Here is a 14648-nt window from a genome sequence, read left to right as displayed (position 1 = left end):
TACCATCTCCTTCAAACTGGCCGCACCGACGTTGTTGGTCGCAGTTGCCACAGCTATGAAGTAGTTGCGATGTGTTGAGAAGTATTTCTGATACTTACCTAGAACGTAGCAAGCTCGCTAGCTTACAAAACAGCGCTGCTACCATCTCCTTCTCCTTCAAACTGGCCGCACCGACGTTTTTGGTCGCAGTTGCTACAGCTATGAAGTAGTTGCGATGTGTTGAGAAGTATTTCTGATACTTACCTAGAACGTAGCAAGCTGGCTAGCTTACAAAACAGCGCTGCTACCATCTCCTTCTCCTTTAAACTGGCAGCACCGACGTTGTTGGTCGCAGTTGCCACAGCTATGAAGTAGTTGCGATGTGTTGAGAAATATTTCTGATACTTACCTAGAACGTAGCAAGCTCGCTAGCTTACAAAACAGCGCTGCTACCATCTTCTCCTTCAAACTGGCCGCACCGACGTTTTTGGTCGCAGTTGCTACAGCTATGAAGTAGTTGCGATGTGTTGAGAAGTATTTCTGATACTTACCTAGAACGTAGCAAGCTCGCTAGCTTACAAAACAGCGCTGCTACATCTCCTTCTCCTTCAAACTGGCCGCACCGACGTTGTTGGTCGCAGTTACCAGAGCTATGAAGTAGTTGCGATGTGTTGAGAAGTATTTCTGATACTTACCTAGAACGTAGCAAGCTCGCTAGCTTACAAAACAGCGCTGCTACCATCTCCTTCTCCTTCAAACTGGCCGCACCGACGTTGTTGGTCGCAGTTGCCACAGCTATGAAGTAGTTGCGATGTGTTGAGAAGTATTTCTGATACTTACCTAGAACGTAGCAAGCTCGCTAGCTTACAAAACAGCGCTGCTACCATCTCCTTCAAACTGGCCGCACCGACGTTGTTGGTCGCAGTTGCCACAGCTATGAAGTAGTTGCGATGTGTTGAGAAGTATTTCTCATACTTACCTAGAACGTAGCAAGCTCGCTAGCTTACAAAACAGCGCTGCTACCATTTCCTTCTCCTTCAAACTGGCCGCACCGATGTTGTTGGTCGCAGTTGCCACAGCTATGAAGTAGTTGCGATGTGTTGAGAAGTATTTCTCCATGAGGGGCAGGACCACCTGGACAGAAAAGTTTGCTGTCACGTTGAACTGAGGTTAAAATAAATTCGGGTGTCTAATTTCTATCTATTTTTGTTTTGATGTGTTTGAAATTGTCTAACTTCAGCTGCAATGTGGAAGTTTTATAAAGAAAATTTAGAATGTTTAATTAAAACACTTCGATAATGACAACTGTATGAATTCATGTATAAATGCGTCTCCTCTCCCTCTCTCTAGTGCATGTCATATAAAATTATTTGTTTAACTTTGAACTTTATTTTGTGTTAATAGAGTTGCATTTTATAACTCCCATATATGGCTTCTACATGGCTTCTATTATGGCTTAATACATAATATTATTTTTGAAAGAATATCTTGACTTAAATTGATACAGCCGAGAAAGCGTTAAGATAAAGGATTTTTGCTATTAATTTGGGGGTAAAAGTGCGTATCTTAATGAGATTGGATTGTTGAGTAAAAATCTGAATAATATTACCATACAAGTTCGTGTAGAGTAGGAACGTAGTGTAACAGTGATAGAAACATGCTGTAAACAGATAAGTATGTAAAGATAGTGTGTGAATCATGCCAAACGATTAAAGGCACAACTGTACCTTCTTGAAATACTTATGCTCCGTTTTGTTATGCTTGGAAGGAATTGAAAACATATAAACATCACAATCTACAAGTGCACAATCATACATACTGAAAATTATCTAGATATAGTTCTAAACTTCTTATTAAAATTATTTTAAAAGTTGTATTAGTAGAGTTAGTAAAGATAGGCACAGAAAACTACACTAGAACAGTGTGCCATAACTCCATAAGAATTGTGTAAAATTTCAGTGTTACATAGAACATTAATTGCATTCTAGACAAAGCATACCAAAACCTAAAACGATATTCGTAAACTCCTTTTTAATGACACACTTAAATCTAAAGTGTCATTCAATAGAACTTGCTAACTATGCAAACAAAAGTTACTAGTAAATTGACATTCAGTGTCAATTTTAGTATGGCGGTTTGTTTACATAGTTAGCAAGTTCTATTGCATGACACTTTAGTTACTGGCTTAGTAAATTAAATATGATTTTACCCATAATTAGACTACTATCATAAATCTTGTCAGTTTTAATTACAACTAGGTATTCATTAAGCCGGGATTGAAAATCTCAACGTTCTGTTTGTGTCGATTTAAGGGTAAACATATTATTATAAAACGCCAATGTGACAATTCTACTCTTTCTACTTTTTTCTACTCCCGTACTTTTATTTGTCATTTAAAGGGTCGTGCACACACCTTTAACCCCCTACCTTATAGTTGTCAAGACAAGTCTTTAGTCTATTCCCCAAAAAAGAATTTGTGCATACACGCAGTATCTTTTTGGCGATTTTACGATACTTCATGTAATGAACACTTAAAAAATATTGAATGAAATACAGTGTTGCCAACCTTATTTTAAATGTCATCTCTGACAAATAAGTGAACCATAGACATGTTTTTTTTTAATTTCATTCATTCATTCATTCTTTTCCCGCCCGTACCCTCAATTTTTGCTACTTCTTGAATTAAAAATATTTGTTAAATTTACAATTTTAGTTCAAAGTAAGTGCTTGGTCGTAGAAAAAGTATTGTATGCAACGTTGTTTAACTGAGTCAAAAAATACTCGTGGCGTCTTTATTAACAATTTTCGGCTTCGCCTCAAATTGTTACTCACGCCACTCGCCTTTTTTGACCTCTCTTAAACAACGGTTGCATAAAATACTATTTTAAACTCACCTTAGAAAAGAACTTAATATCCCTCGTACTCGTCTTAAAACTGGTCCTTCTACTAAACGTGGTCGACGGTTTCAAAAGCTTCATATTAATCGTCGCCCTATCGATATACTGTATAAGTTTCTCCAACAGCGAGTAAGCGAATCTGAGCTCTATTGCTACGCCCGTAGTGGTCTGTTCCGTGTCGCTCTGCTGCGCCTTGCTGGGTCGGTGTAGCTTGTAGCCCTGGTATTGGAGGTATTTGAGGAATTCTTGGGAACGTTCTCGGTCTTTCTTCTTTTCTTTGTCGGTGAGGAGATCGTATGGGACGAGTTGAGGGTGGATGCCGCCTGTGGGTAGTAAAAGTATTGTTAGATTGGCGATAATAATAAAAACATGCTTTATTGCGTACACTGCATAAAAAAACGGCCAAGTGCGAGTCGGACTCGCGCACGAATGGTTCCGTGCCATTACGCAAAAAACGGCAAAAAAATCACGTTTGTTGTATGCGAGCCCTACTTAAATATTTATTTTATTCTATTTTTCGTATTTGTTGTTATAACGGCAACAGAAATGCATCATCTGTGAAAATTTCAACTGCCTAGCCATCACGGTTCATGAGATACGGCCTGGTGACAGACAGACAGACGGACAGACAGACAGACGGACAGACAGACAGACGGACAGACAGACAAACAGACGGACAGCGAAGTCTTAGTAATAGAGTCCCGTTTTTACCCTTTGGGTACAGAAGCCTAAAAAAATACAGAAATTGAGAAAATATATAAATTGGTAGGTAAAAACAGGCGGACTTATCGCTAAACTGCGATCTCTTCCAGACAACCTTCAGATAGAGCGATCGACAGGCGATCTTTAAAGGATATATGTAAATAAATCATATTTTTTTACGTCACAATAAATATTAATGTGTATTTAAAGATCGATTTCACGTAATAATAGAGTGTGTACATGCTGCATGAGCTGTTTTACAACAGCGTGTTCATACACGCTGTTGTAAAACAGCTCCTAACATTCCGTCTAAAGCATCAGCAGTTATATCAACGGGTTAAAATGTACTCGTATTGTACGCCTCTCTGAGGCAGGACATGAAGACCGCTGTACATTAGAATAACATCTCTGTAACTCATGACCAACAATAAATATTTTGATTGATTGATTGTATTACCTCCGTTAGTAGTAAGTTCTTCTTTCTTCTTCTTAGCCCAGATGTCGTGAGCGTTGTCAGCTAACCTCTCAGCCATGTTCTGCATTTCTCTCGACAGAGTCAAATTGGTCATGTCGACGGGGTGGGGGTTGTAGTTGAATGGGGTCGCCGAGTCCGTCTGAAATATATTGTAATCGTTAACTTACTGCTAAGCTAGGCTCGTACCGCTATGGCGTAGCCAAAGCATAGTTTTTTCGGTTTGTAGCGAAGTTTTGAAAGGTCGTAACGACAATGTAATTTTATATCGCCAAAATACTTCTAGTACCTACGTCTATTTTCGAGAGTTGGGCACTTAAATTTGACTGGTTTCATCTCCGTGGTAGCGTCAGTAGATACATATTTTGCCTACACAAAGTCTCCTTATATTTTGCACAATTTATAAACTGAAATAATTTGTTAGGCAACATATATAATGATATTTGCTGTAGAAAAACAACAACCAAAATATTTGATATTTAATCATCTACACGTGTCGAAAAAAAGGGATGAAATATACAATATTTATATATCCATGCCAAGTTAGTTACTATACATAAACAGTTAAAGCATTCTCTGTCCGAGCGAGCTACGCGCTATGTTCGTAGCCGATAACACGTCTTTTCCGCTTTGTAGCGAAAAGTGCCTACGAACAGGGAAGCCGCTTAGTCGCTGGCAGTGAAAGTGTTAAGAGGGTATACTCACCACAATGTCTGCCGGCCGCTGCGGCTGGGATATGAAAACAACATTTAGGGTTAACACAGGGACACACCAAGCTTAGGGTATAATATCTTACAAGGACACAAAAGTAATTCATTGACCGTTTATGGACCTTATACCCTTGCAATAAAGCTCAGGTTTCAATAGCCACTTAACTAATGGTTCGCCAAATGGGATTGAAAATGACTCTGACTCTGACTCTCAAACTTTGTGCACTCGTATTTGCGTCATTTGACATATGTATGACACTGACAACAGCTACAGAACGTAAAATATCTTGCACATCGAAATTACAAAGGAAGACAATTGCACTGCGAACGTTTACGTTCTACGACTTTTTTTTTAAATTTAGGGTTGGCCGGACACCACCGTATTAAATCGGTAGTCATCTAAGTAAATCGATATAATTTTTTCCTTTTTGGGTCGCAACAATTCAATTCAATTCAATGTTTTATTCATAAAATATACATTTTATACGTCAAATTTTTAAACATTATTAAATTTAGGTAAATTTTGTTATATATCATTCATATTACAATAGTTATTAAATATTTATAACAAAGCATTATTAAGCTTATTATATTTTCTTATTATTATTTATAAACCATATAATTCTAGCTTTATTTAAATCTCAAATAAAAATTCATTAAACGTCACAATTCGATACCTCAGTCTAGGTGCCATCCAATCGTAATCGCTTGCTGTGACAATCGATTTGGGTTAGTTACATATCTATATAGGTCAGTCATGATGTATCAAATGACGCAAATAAGAATAATTCCACTATAGTAAGGTTGTAATAAGGTTTACGAAGTGTCAATTACTTGTAACAGTGTGGGCGATGGTACGAGTATGTATGAATATTAAAAATCGCAATGAAACTTAGTACAGTCAGCAGCAATAGTTGCTAAGCGGGCGAGGTGTTCAAAATGATCTTGACGCGACTTTATTGTTAAGAGAATAAGAGTGCGTCAAGGTAATTTTGGACACCTCGCCCGCTTAGCAACTTCTGCTGCTGACTGTACTCTGTAGTGACTTATTTTAACAAATTTGTTTTATTTACAACAACAGGGCCCAATTTTATAAAATTACAATTTTGTAAGTCTAAACCGGAGATACTGGTCAAAACCCACTCGTAATTGAACAAAAAAAGTGTCAAATAAGATTGCCAATTTACATTTGTAAACTTTTATAGTCTGGCAAACTATTCTTTAATTATTTATTTATTTGTGAAAGTGGCGTAATAACGGTAGCTTGGATAGGACAAGCACGATTGACTTCACGATATACAAAAATAAAAAAGCGAGAAATTAAAAAATATGTGATGGATGTGACCATCTGACCATCGCGCTTACATTTTCAAATTTGACACCTTTTTAAATTGAAAAAATATGACTTGTATAATATAATTTGTACTTTTATAAAACAGGGTACATAGTAATTTATAAACAAAGGGAATATGTACAGTTAATTGTACAATAAAGGGTAAACAAACATGCAAACTACATTTAATATAGGTACATATACTTATAATACTTCTTAGAATAACATAAATTAAAAATACCGTTTCTTTTTCTTTATTAGTCTCTTCCTACGAGTAGCAGCATTCATGAAATAGACAATATTATAAATATTCATATTATATCTTTTTCGATAGGTACATTTATAACAACTATGTACTTATACTAAGTATAAAAAGAAAAAGACTATAAGTAGTTCGTTTTTTTTAGCATTAGAAATAAGGTAAACAATCTTGATGTGTCTTTTAATTGAAAAACATGTTTTAAAAATAAGTCACGGCAAATATGTAACAATTATGAATCTAATACGATCATTTATATTCTTCTGCTTTCATAAGTATAAGTTACTGATTTTTAGAAAGCATTTTTCAATTAAAAGACATGTCAAGATCGCTTACCTTCTTTCTAATGCTAAAAAAACGAACTATAGTACCGTTATTTTTTCTTTATCAGTCTCCTTTTGGTAGCATGAATAAATTTCACGATTATTAATTTACTAGTAGTTCGCCCCGAACTGAGAACTCGCGGTTCGGCAAAAATATCAGTCGTCAAAGGATCGAAAACCGCGTATGATTTATTGCAAGACTGATACTGTATCTGTGGTAAGCCGAAATATTTCCTGTCAAATGTCAAATACCTATATTATGTTTATTTTATTTTATTTTCTTCTTGCTAATTATTTCAAAATGGTAAAATTAAAAACGATATTATACAAGTGTAAGCCGAGCACTTTCATTTGATACCAAACTCGACCATACTTTCTTGCAAATAAAATGACCAGAATAGCAAGACACCTCACAAACAGCTTTTTGGCCTTCTAAGCTCTTCTAGCTCAATAACCCCTTGATCGAGCCTGCTCATAATTTAATGACTAAAATATAATGCCCTCGACTACACGTTTACCCAATTTTATTTAAATTAGAACAAATTTACTTAAGTTATTGTGTATCAAACTATCTTCTGACAGTTCAGCTTAAAAACATTGAAATGCCGGGACGTGCCGCTAGCCAGCCGCGTGTTCAAAGTTGTATGTAAGAACTTCGCTTCGCTTCGCTCGCTCGTTCGATTATGTTGCTGCTATAAAAAACTGTTTTATAAAATGAAATTGATACTTAGTTGTAATGCTACGTAAATTTCATGGTCGTCTTGCAAAATATTCTCCACAAAAAACTTTTTTTTTTGCTTTCTGTTATCCCAAAACCGGTAAAAAAATGTTCTCAATTTAATACATTGGGCAGTGGGATGAAGTTTCTTATTGGATTAAAAGTAAAAATAACGTGGAATTACCGTTCCTTTGCTTTTATCCATCTCCTCCTGACAGCGTGAATAAAATTAAACAAAATAAAGCAGATTTATTCATTACAGTACAAACGGCAACACTCATAACCTCTAGCCTATACGTCAAACCTTGCCAAGCAAAATGAAATTTTATTTTGTCAACACAAAGTTCAAATTAGAATGGAACAGGAGACCTTTTTATAGGTCTCTGGGCGGCTATAGGTTAACTGGACATCGGTGGACCTTATTATTACACATGTACAGTTAACAGTGTGGGCAATGGTACATACTTATAATAATTTGGGAACCTTATAGTATTCGGTATGCGTATTAAAGACGAGATTAGCGACTTAATAACGATATGATAGAGCGATTTATCGTAATTCGCGACAAAGTTACGTACATAGCTTATGGTAGGTACATATATTTTGTGGTTACGCCAGGCGTGGTCCACTCTGCGATTTCGTCGCGTCGCTACAAGTACATGCGGCCCACACCAATTTTGGTGTCTAGCCATAGTAGTTGCCGCGCTACGGAACGGACGCCTGCTCGCGCTTGCGCCACCTAGCGGTCATTTCTGTCGTAGTAGACGCGTTTTGTTAGAGATAAAAGATAGTTTATTCAAGTAGGCATATTGCAATGCGCTTATGAACGTCAAATAAAGCTACACCGGCTCCAACCGTACACCTTTGCCTCGAGAAGATTTAAATCCCCCCTCAATAGGGAGTATTACTGCAATGTTTTACCGCCAGAGTGCAGTACTAGCGACGTACATATACCATAGAGTAACTTATACATACTGTACCTTAAACTGTCTTTTGACAAGATTTCACAGACAATCGAATATGACATTGATACATCAAGGCGGTTTGTTTACAAAGGGCCTACCGGGAAACGCGAAATCGAAACTCAGCTATCTGCATCTTTACCGCTCGAATATGCAAAAGAGACAGAGAGGTTAGATACCAAAATTTCGACTCTCTCTTTTGCGGTAGACCTTTAGATTGTCACTTATTGAGGGAGTGGCGCCCCTTACGCAGACTTTCGCGTAATATTTGTATTTGTATTTATTTATTGCAATTCACATGTACATTACAGGTTTTCCAAGTACTTAAGAGTATAGGTAGGTACACAAATGACACATGAAACCCTGATGGGCTCAGCAATCAGGTAGATATGTAAACAATACTAGTCGTTTCGAGCATAATTTCATCAATTGCAGGGTGGTTGAATAGTAAATATTCTAGAATTATACAAATAAGTAGGTATGTACATTTTTCTTTCGCACCGAGACCGTGGTGCACAACAAGTACGATTATGTAAAATGGATCAGCTATATTTACTCGCAAGTAGGTATTTAGAAGTTAGACCAGCGTACCTAATATTCCCTATTGGAGGAGGGTATCCCAATGTGGGGCCGGCAACAAGAGTGAATCTTCAGTATTTCTGTGGTAACGCGACCTTGGTAAATACTTACGCCACCAGACTTGGACTGTCGCCGCATAGAGCTCCGGTTGGTACTGGGCAGGTCCACTTCGGAGTGTTCCACTGACCAGCCGATCGCTAGCAGCGCTTTTAGGGACTCGCGGACTGGTTCCTTGTACCGCTCTTTCTCCTGTAACAAAAGGTTTAGGTAAGGTGAACTAGGACTAAGTTAACTCTGCAAAGTGTGTCATCATCAACATCTTCCTCGCGTTGTCCCGGCATTTTGCCACGGCTCACGGCCTGGGGTCCGCTTGGCAACTAGTCCCAGTAATTGGCGTGGGCACTAGTTTTTACGAAATCGACTGCCATCTGACCTTCCAACCCAGAGGGTAAAATAGGCCCGTATTGGGATTAGTCCGGTTTCCTCACGATGTTTTCCTTCACCGAAAAGCGACTGGTAAATATCAAATGATATTTCGTACATAAGTTCCGAAAAGCTCATTGGTACGAGCCGGGGTTCGAACCAGCGACCTCCGGATTGCAAGTCGCACGCTCTTACCGCTAGGCCACCAGCGCTTGACAAAGTGTGTCATCATTCATATCAAATTTCAATCAACACAAATGTAATTCTTTCGTTTATAATGACACCCTACACTTTGTACAGGCGTGGCTCACTCCGCGGTTTCGTCGCGTCGCTATTAAGTACACCTACAAGTACATGCGGCCCACACCAATTTTGGTGTCTAGTCATAGTAGTTGCCGCGCACCGCTATGGAACGGAGCGGTCATATTTGTCATAATTGACGCGTTTTGTTAGAGAGTGAATCTTCTGTACCTAGTACTATTATTTATTCTGTGGTACAGTTCAAGTCCCATATGCCTAATGTCCTATTTCTAGGATGACAAAATTAAGTTCGAGTTGTTTAAGCAAAATCAGACATTCTCGATCCTGAAATGTTTTGCCTTTATAAAAAGGTCTCTTATTAGTATTCACGATTCAATAATATTCTACCTTTAGGACATCGGGTCATCATTTCGTTATGTCCTTAAAATTAAAGGGGTCGTTCGAGATTCAAAGGGTGTTTTTATTAGGGTTCCGTAGCCAAATGGCAAAAAACGGAACCCTTATAGATTCGTCATGTCTGTCTGTCTGTCCGTCTGTCTGTCCGTCCGTATGTCACAGCCACTTTTCTCCGAAACTATAAGAACTATACTGTTGAAACTTGGTAAGTAGATGTATTCTGTGAACCGCATTAAGATTTTCACACAAAAATAGAAAAAAAACAATAAATTTTTGGGGTTCCCCATACTTCGAACTGAAACTCAAAAATTTTTTTTTCATCAAACCCATACGTGTGGGGTATCTATGGATAGGTCTTCAAAAATGATATTGAGGTTTCTAATATCATTTTTTTCTAAACTGAATAGTTTGCGCGAGAGACACTTCCAAAGTGGTAAAATGTGTGTCCCCCCCCCCCCCCCCTGTAACTTCTAAAATAAGAGAATGATAAAACAAAAAAAAATATATGATGTACATTACCATGTAAATTTCCACCGAAAATTGGTTTGAACGAGATCTAGTAAGTAGTTTTTTTTTATACGTCTTAAATCGCCTAAATACGGAACCCTTCATGGGCGAGTCCGACTCGCACTTGGCCGCTTTTAGTTAAATGGGCATCTCCACTTTAACTGTGCACCTTTAACGGCCAGTTAGCAATCGTTACAAAACTGACGGTCAACGTCAGATCCCATACATTTTGTCAGGAATGTAACGGTTAGACGTTACTGAAACACGACTTAAGTCGCGCTTTAAAGTGCACAGTTAAGTGAAAATGCCCAAATACCAAATTATGTAAGTCTAGAAATCTAGAATATAGAGAGAATACTTACGTAGTCATTTAGCATGTTGTATGGCTTGAGGCGAGGATGAGACTTTTGGCTATCCGACCACGATTCTCCATACACCCAACCGTTTTCGATTTTCCTGTTAAGTAAGATGATTGTATTTGTACAAAACGCACACCGTAAACAAACATGAACCCTGATTAAATATGCGTGGACGTTTGCTGGTGGTTTCCAATCTAAATCAAAGTGAAAATAATGTAGTTCTTCAATTTTCTATCACTGCTTTTATATATATGTCGGAGAATGACTGAATTGTGCCATCTGTCGCCTTTGAGAGGCGTTTCATCACGAAATCTTTGACAAATAGAGCAAACCAGGGTGTACACCTGAGTGTCGTTTGGCGCAGTTCCGCCAAGGCGTCATAGAGTGCGCTGTCAAAAACAAATGAAAGCCAGAACAATTGAAGTGATGCTGTCAATCGATCTTCAGAGGAGAACATGATGAGAAAGATCGGGAGAAGATGACGTCTGTGGCGGTTCCTGGGTCTAATCCACTGGTTTGCTTTGATTAAGAAGTGTAACGTGTGCTATGATTTGTAATCAGTCTTATCCAGTAAAGACTGTGAGTTGAATAACGTATTTCATTGACGAGGGCTCGTCATCCATGATTGAAGGTCCTGATGCGCTCCTGATAGTATGATACGGCCACGATTCCCGACATATAATTGTTAATGGGATTTAGACTAATTTTGTAGAAGTCATACACTGAAAATAATAGTCTTTTTGGTACCAAAACTGATGTATGGAGTGAGCAATCTATGTATTTTTTTCTCTATGCCATAAGATAAGAAAATATAAAAGATTACCTGGAAGCCCAGGCATCGTGATAATGCTCTGAGAATTTCTGGACGATGGTGTTGAGATCGTTGTTGAGCGCGACTGACGACGTGTTGATCGGCTGAGGGTCGTACTGCGGGTTGTCTGGACCGCCTGGAGAAAACGTGAATTTCAAATTGTGACGTTATCTATGAAAAGGGACCTTATTGTCGATGGCGGTTACGCCATTATTAACGATGCTCCGATATAAATACCATTGTATTTTGACGCGCGACGCTGTGCGGCGTAAGCGCCATCGACTTTCCATAGATAATGCCCCAATTTGCCTTTCTATCCTCGTAAAGTATAGTACCTAAACTTTAGATTTAATGTTATTTTAATTTCATTTAACTAACTATGTAAAATGTTACAAATCATATTTGGTAAATAATTTCTTTTAAATAATATTGTGACCCGTAATACTAATTATTATGAATAAATATATGAATATGAATAAAGCCCCGCGTACTTGTACAAGTACAAATTAAATTAGACTTTTGAACTCTTAGAGAAATAAAAGAAGGGTTCAAATCCAAAAGCGCTTAAATTGCCCTGGGTCTTACAAGGCTAAGAAACTTCAGAATCTAGAATTGAGGAGGATTTAGAAAGCGTTGGGAATTAAAAAAAAAAACAGCCATGTGCGAGTCACGCACGAAATGTTCCGTACCATAACGCAAAAAACGGCAAAAAATCACGTTTGTTGTATGGAAGCCTCACTTACATATAAATATTTATTTTATTTTGTGTTTAGTATTTTTGTTGTTATAGCGGCAACAGCTAGATATACATCATCTGTGAAAATGTCAACTAGACAGTTGAGATACCCAACAAGCAAAATGATCCCAGAACGCATACTTTATAAGGCTATTTGGATTTATAAAACTCCAATTATAGCATCAAAATTGGCTAGTGCGCTTTTTAGAGCATAATTAAATGCCGTTTTAACTTGAGCACATTTACTACTATAACTTCACCTTGTAACCGTTTACAAGAACAGATTTCCTGGCCATTATAGGCATAATTTATCTTATAAAAGCATACACTAAGAGTGATTACACTTAGGAGTAATCACTCCGGTTACTTAGACTTATAAGCGCTTATAAGAGAACATCTGCGGGCCGTTATAATCTTATGACTCCTGTAAGAGCCAATATCAAGAGTATATATACTGAGGAGTAATCACTCCGGTTACTTAGACTTATAAGCGCTTATAAGAGAACATCTGCGGACTGTTATAATCTTATGACTCCTGTAAGAGCCAATATCAAGAGTATATATACTGAGGAGTAATCACTCCGGTTACTTAGACTTATAAGCGCTTATAAGAGAACATCTACGGGCTGTTATAATCTTATGACTCCTGTAAGAGCCAATATCAAGAGTATATATACTGAGGAGTAATCACTCCGGTTACTTAGACTTATAAGCGCTTATAAGAGAACATCTGCGGGCTGTTATAATCTTATGACTCCTGTAAGAGCCAATATCAAGAGTATATATACTGAGGAGTAATCTCTCCGGTTACTTAGACTTATAAGCGCTTATAAGAGAACATCTGCGGGCTGATATAATATTATGACTCCTGTAAGAGCCAATATCAAGAGTATATATACTGAGGAGTAATCACTCCGGTTACTTAGACTTATAAGCGCTTATAAGAGAACATCTGCGGGCCGTTATAATCTTATGACTCCTGTAAGAGCCAATATCAAGAGTATATATACTGAGGAGTAATCTCTCCGGTTACTTAGACTTATAAGCGCTTATAAGAGAACATCTGCGGGCTGATATAATCTTATGACTCCTGTAAGAGCCAATATCAAGAGTATATATACTGAGGAGTAATCACTCCGGTTACTTAGACTTATAAGCGCTTATAAGAGAACATCTGCGGGCCGTTATAATCTTATGACTCCTGTAAGAGCCAATATCAAGAGTATATATACTGAGGAGTAATCACTCCGGTTACTTAGACTTATAAGCGCTTATAAGAGAACATCTGCGGTCCGTTATAAGCAAATATAAAGTTAAATTACTTGAAGTCATTTACAGTTTTTGTTTGGTTTTGCATTAGCCTAAAAGTGGATACGTGTCTCTCACATTGGAATTATGCAAAAATTAAGTACTTGATATAATGACCATTTTAGTCTATTAACTGCATTTATTATGTTAACTTTTCCTCTATATATATATTTGTCATGTGCCTTTATAAGCTCAAACTCATTTATAGTGGCTTGCTATAGTAGTATTATAGTCCAACTAATTCCAAACGATCCCTGCCGAAACTTTTTTAAGGCCACTTTTGCTTGACCTTAACCAGTATAGGCAAAAATGTGTTTAATAGGGTTTTGCATATTCTTTTATGAGATATTATAATGGCTATTTGAGACATGTTGTTTATTCTTTTCAATTAGGTAATTCACGTTTAAAATGGATTTAAATAAGTGGAAGCGGTTTAAAAAAAGTGGTTCATATAAAAGAAAAGTTAAAAAAATATACCAGGCAATGTTTACAACATTGAATACAGATTTTATAAATGCACCTGGCCAAGTCCGAGTCGTCGAAATGGGCGAGGGTTCTGTACAAAATAGTAGTAGATTTAATTTAGACGAAAAGGAATCAGACTCCGAAAGTTGTGCTAGTGAAAAATCATTGAGCGAGGTTGAAAACGATAATGAATTGAAGGAATGTTACAACATTTTATTGAACGATTTAAAAGTATTTATGGAAAAGACTATCTAATAATGTGCACAATCTCTCGCTCTTGGTTGACGAGGTGAAAAAATATGGAATCCTTCAAAGCTTTAACGCGTACCCCTTTGAAAATAAACTTTTCTGCATAAAAAAAATGGTCAGACAAGGAAACAAAGCACTTCAACAAGTAGCTAGAAGAATAAATGAAATGGCTTTAGTGGATATTGACAGGCTCAGAGAA

General features: G+C 37.4%; 1 protein-coding gene across 1 annotated transcript in view; it reads right to left on the bottom strand.

The window, feature by feature from the left end:
• LOC134658853 (ryanodine receptor) overlaps window positions 1-14648 on the bottom strand; it is a 245694-nt gene that overhangs the window by 72759 nt on the left and 158287 nt on the right. The window contains exons 66-71 of the mRNA XM_063514524.1: window positions 11704-11827; window positions 10884-10977; window positions 9046-9183; window positions 4036-4192; window positions 2874-3199; window positions 959-1113 (exon numbers count right to left, since the gene is read on the bottom strand). Coding sequence (XP_063370594.1) covers window positions 959-1113; window positions 2874-3199; window positions 4036-4192; window positions 9046-9183; window positions 10884-10977; window positions 11704-11827 — 994 coding nt within the window. The remainder of the gene's footprint in view (window positions 1-958; window positions 1114-2873; window positions 3200-4035; window positions 4193-9045; window positions 9184-10883; window positions 10978-11703; window positions 11828-14648) is intronic.

This window comes from Cydia amplana, chromosome 23 (genome assembly GCF_948474715.1).
Source record: "Cydia amplana chromosome 23, ilCydAmpl1.1, whole genome shotgun sequence".
Lineage (NCBI taxonomy): Eukaryota > Metazoa > Arthropoda > Insecta > Lepidoptera > Tortricidae > Cydia > Cydia amplana.
The sequence above is the reverse complement of the archived record's forward strand: the minus strand, read 5'-3'. Positions and strand labels throughout refer to the sequence as shown.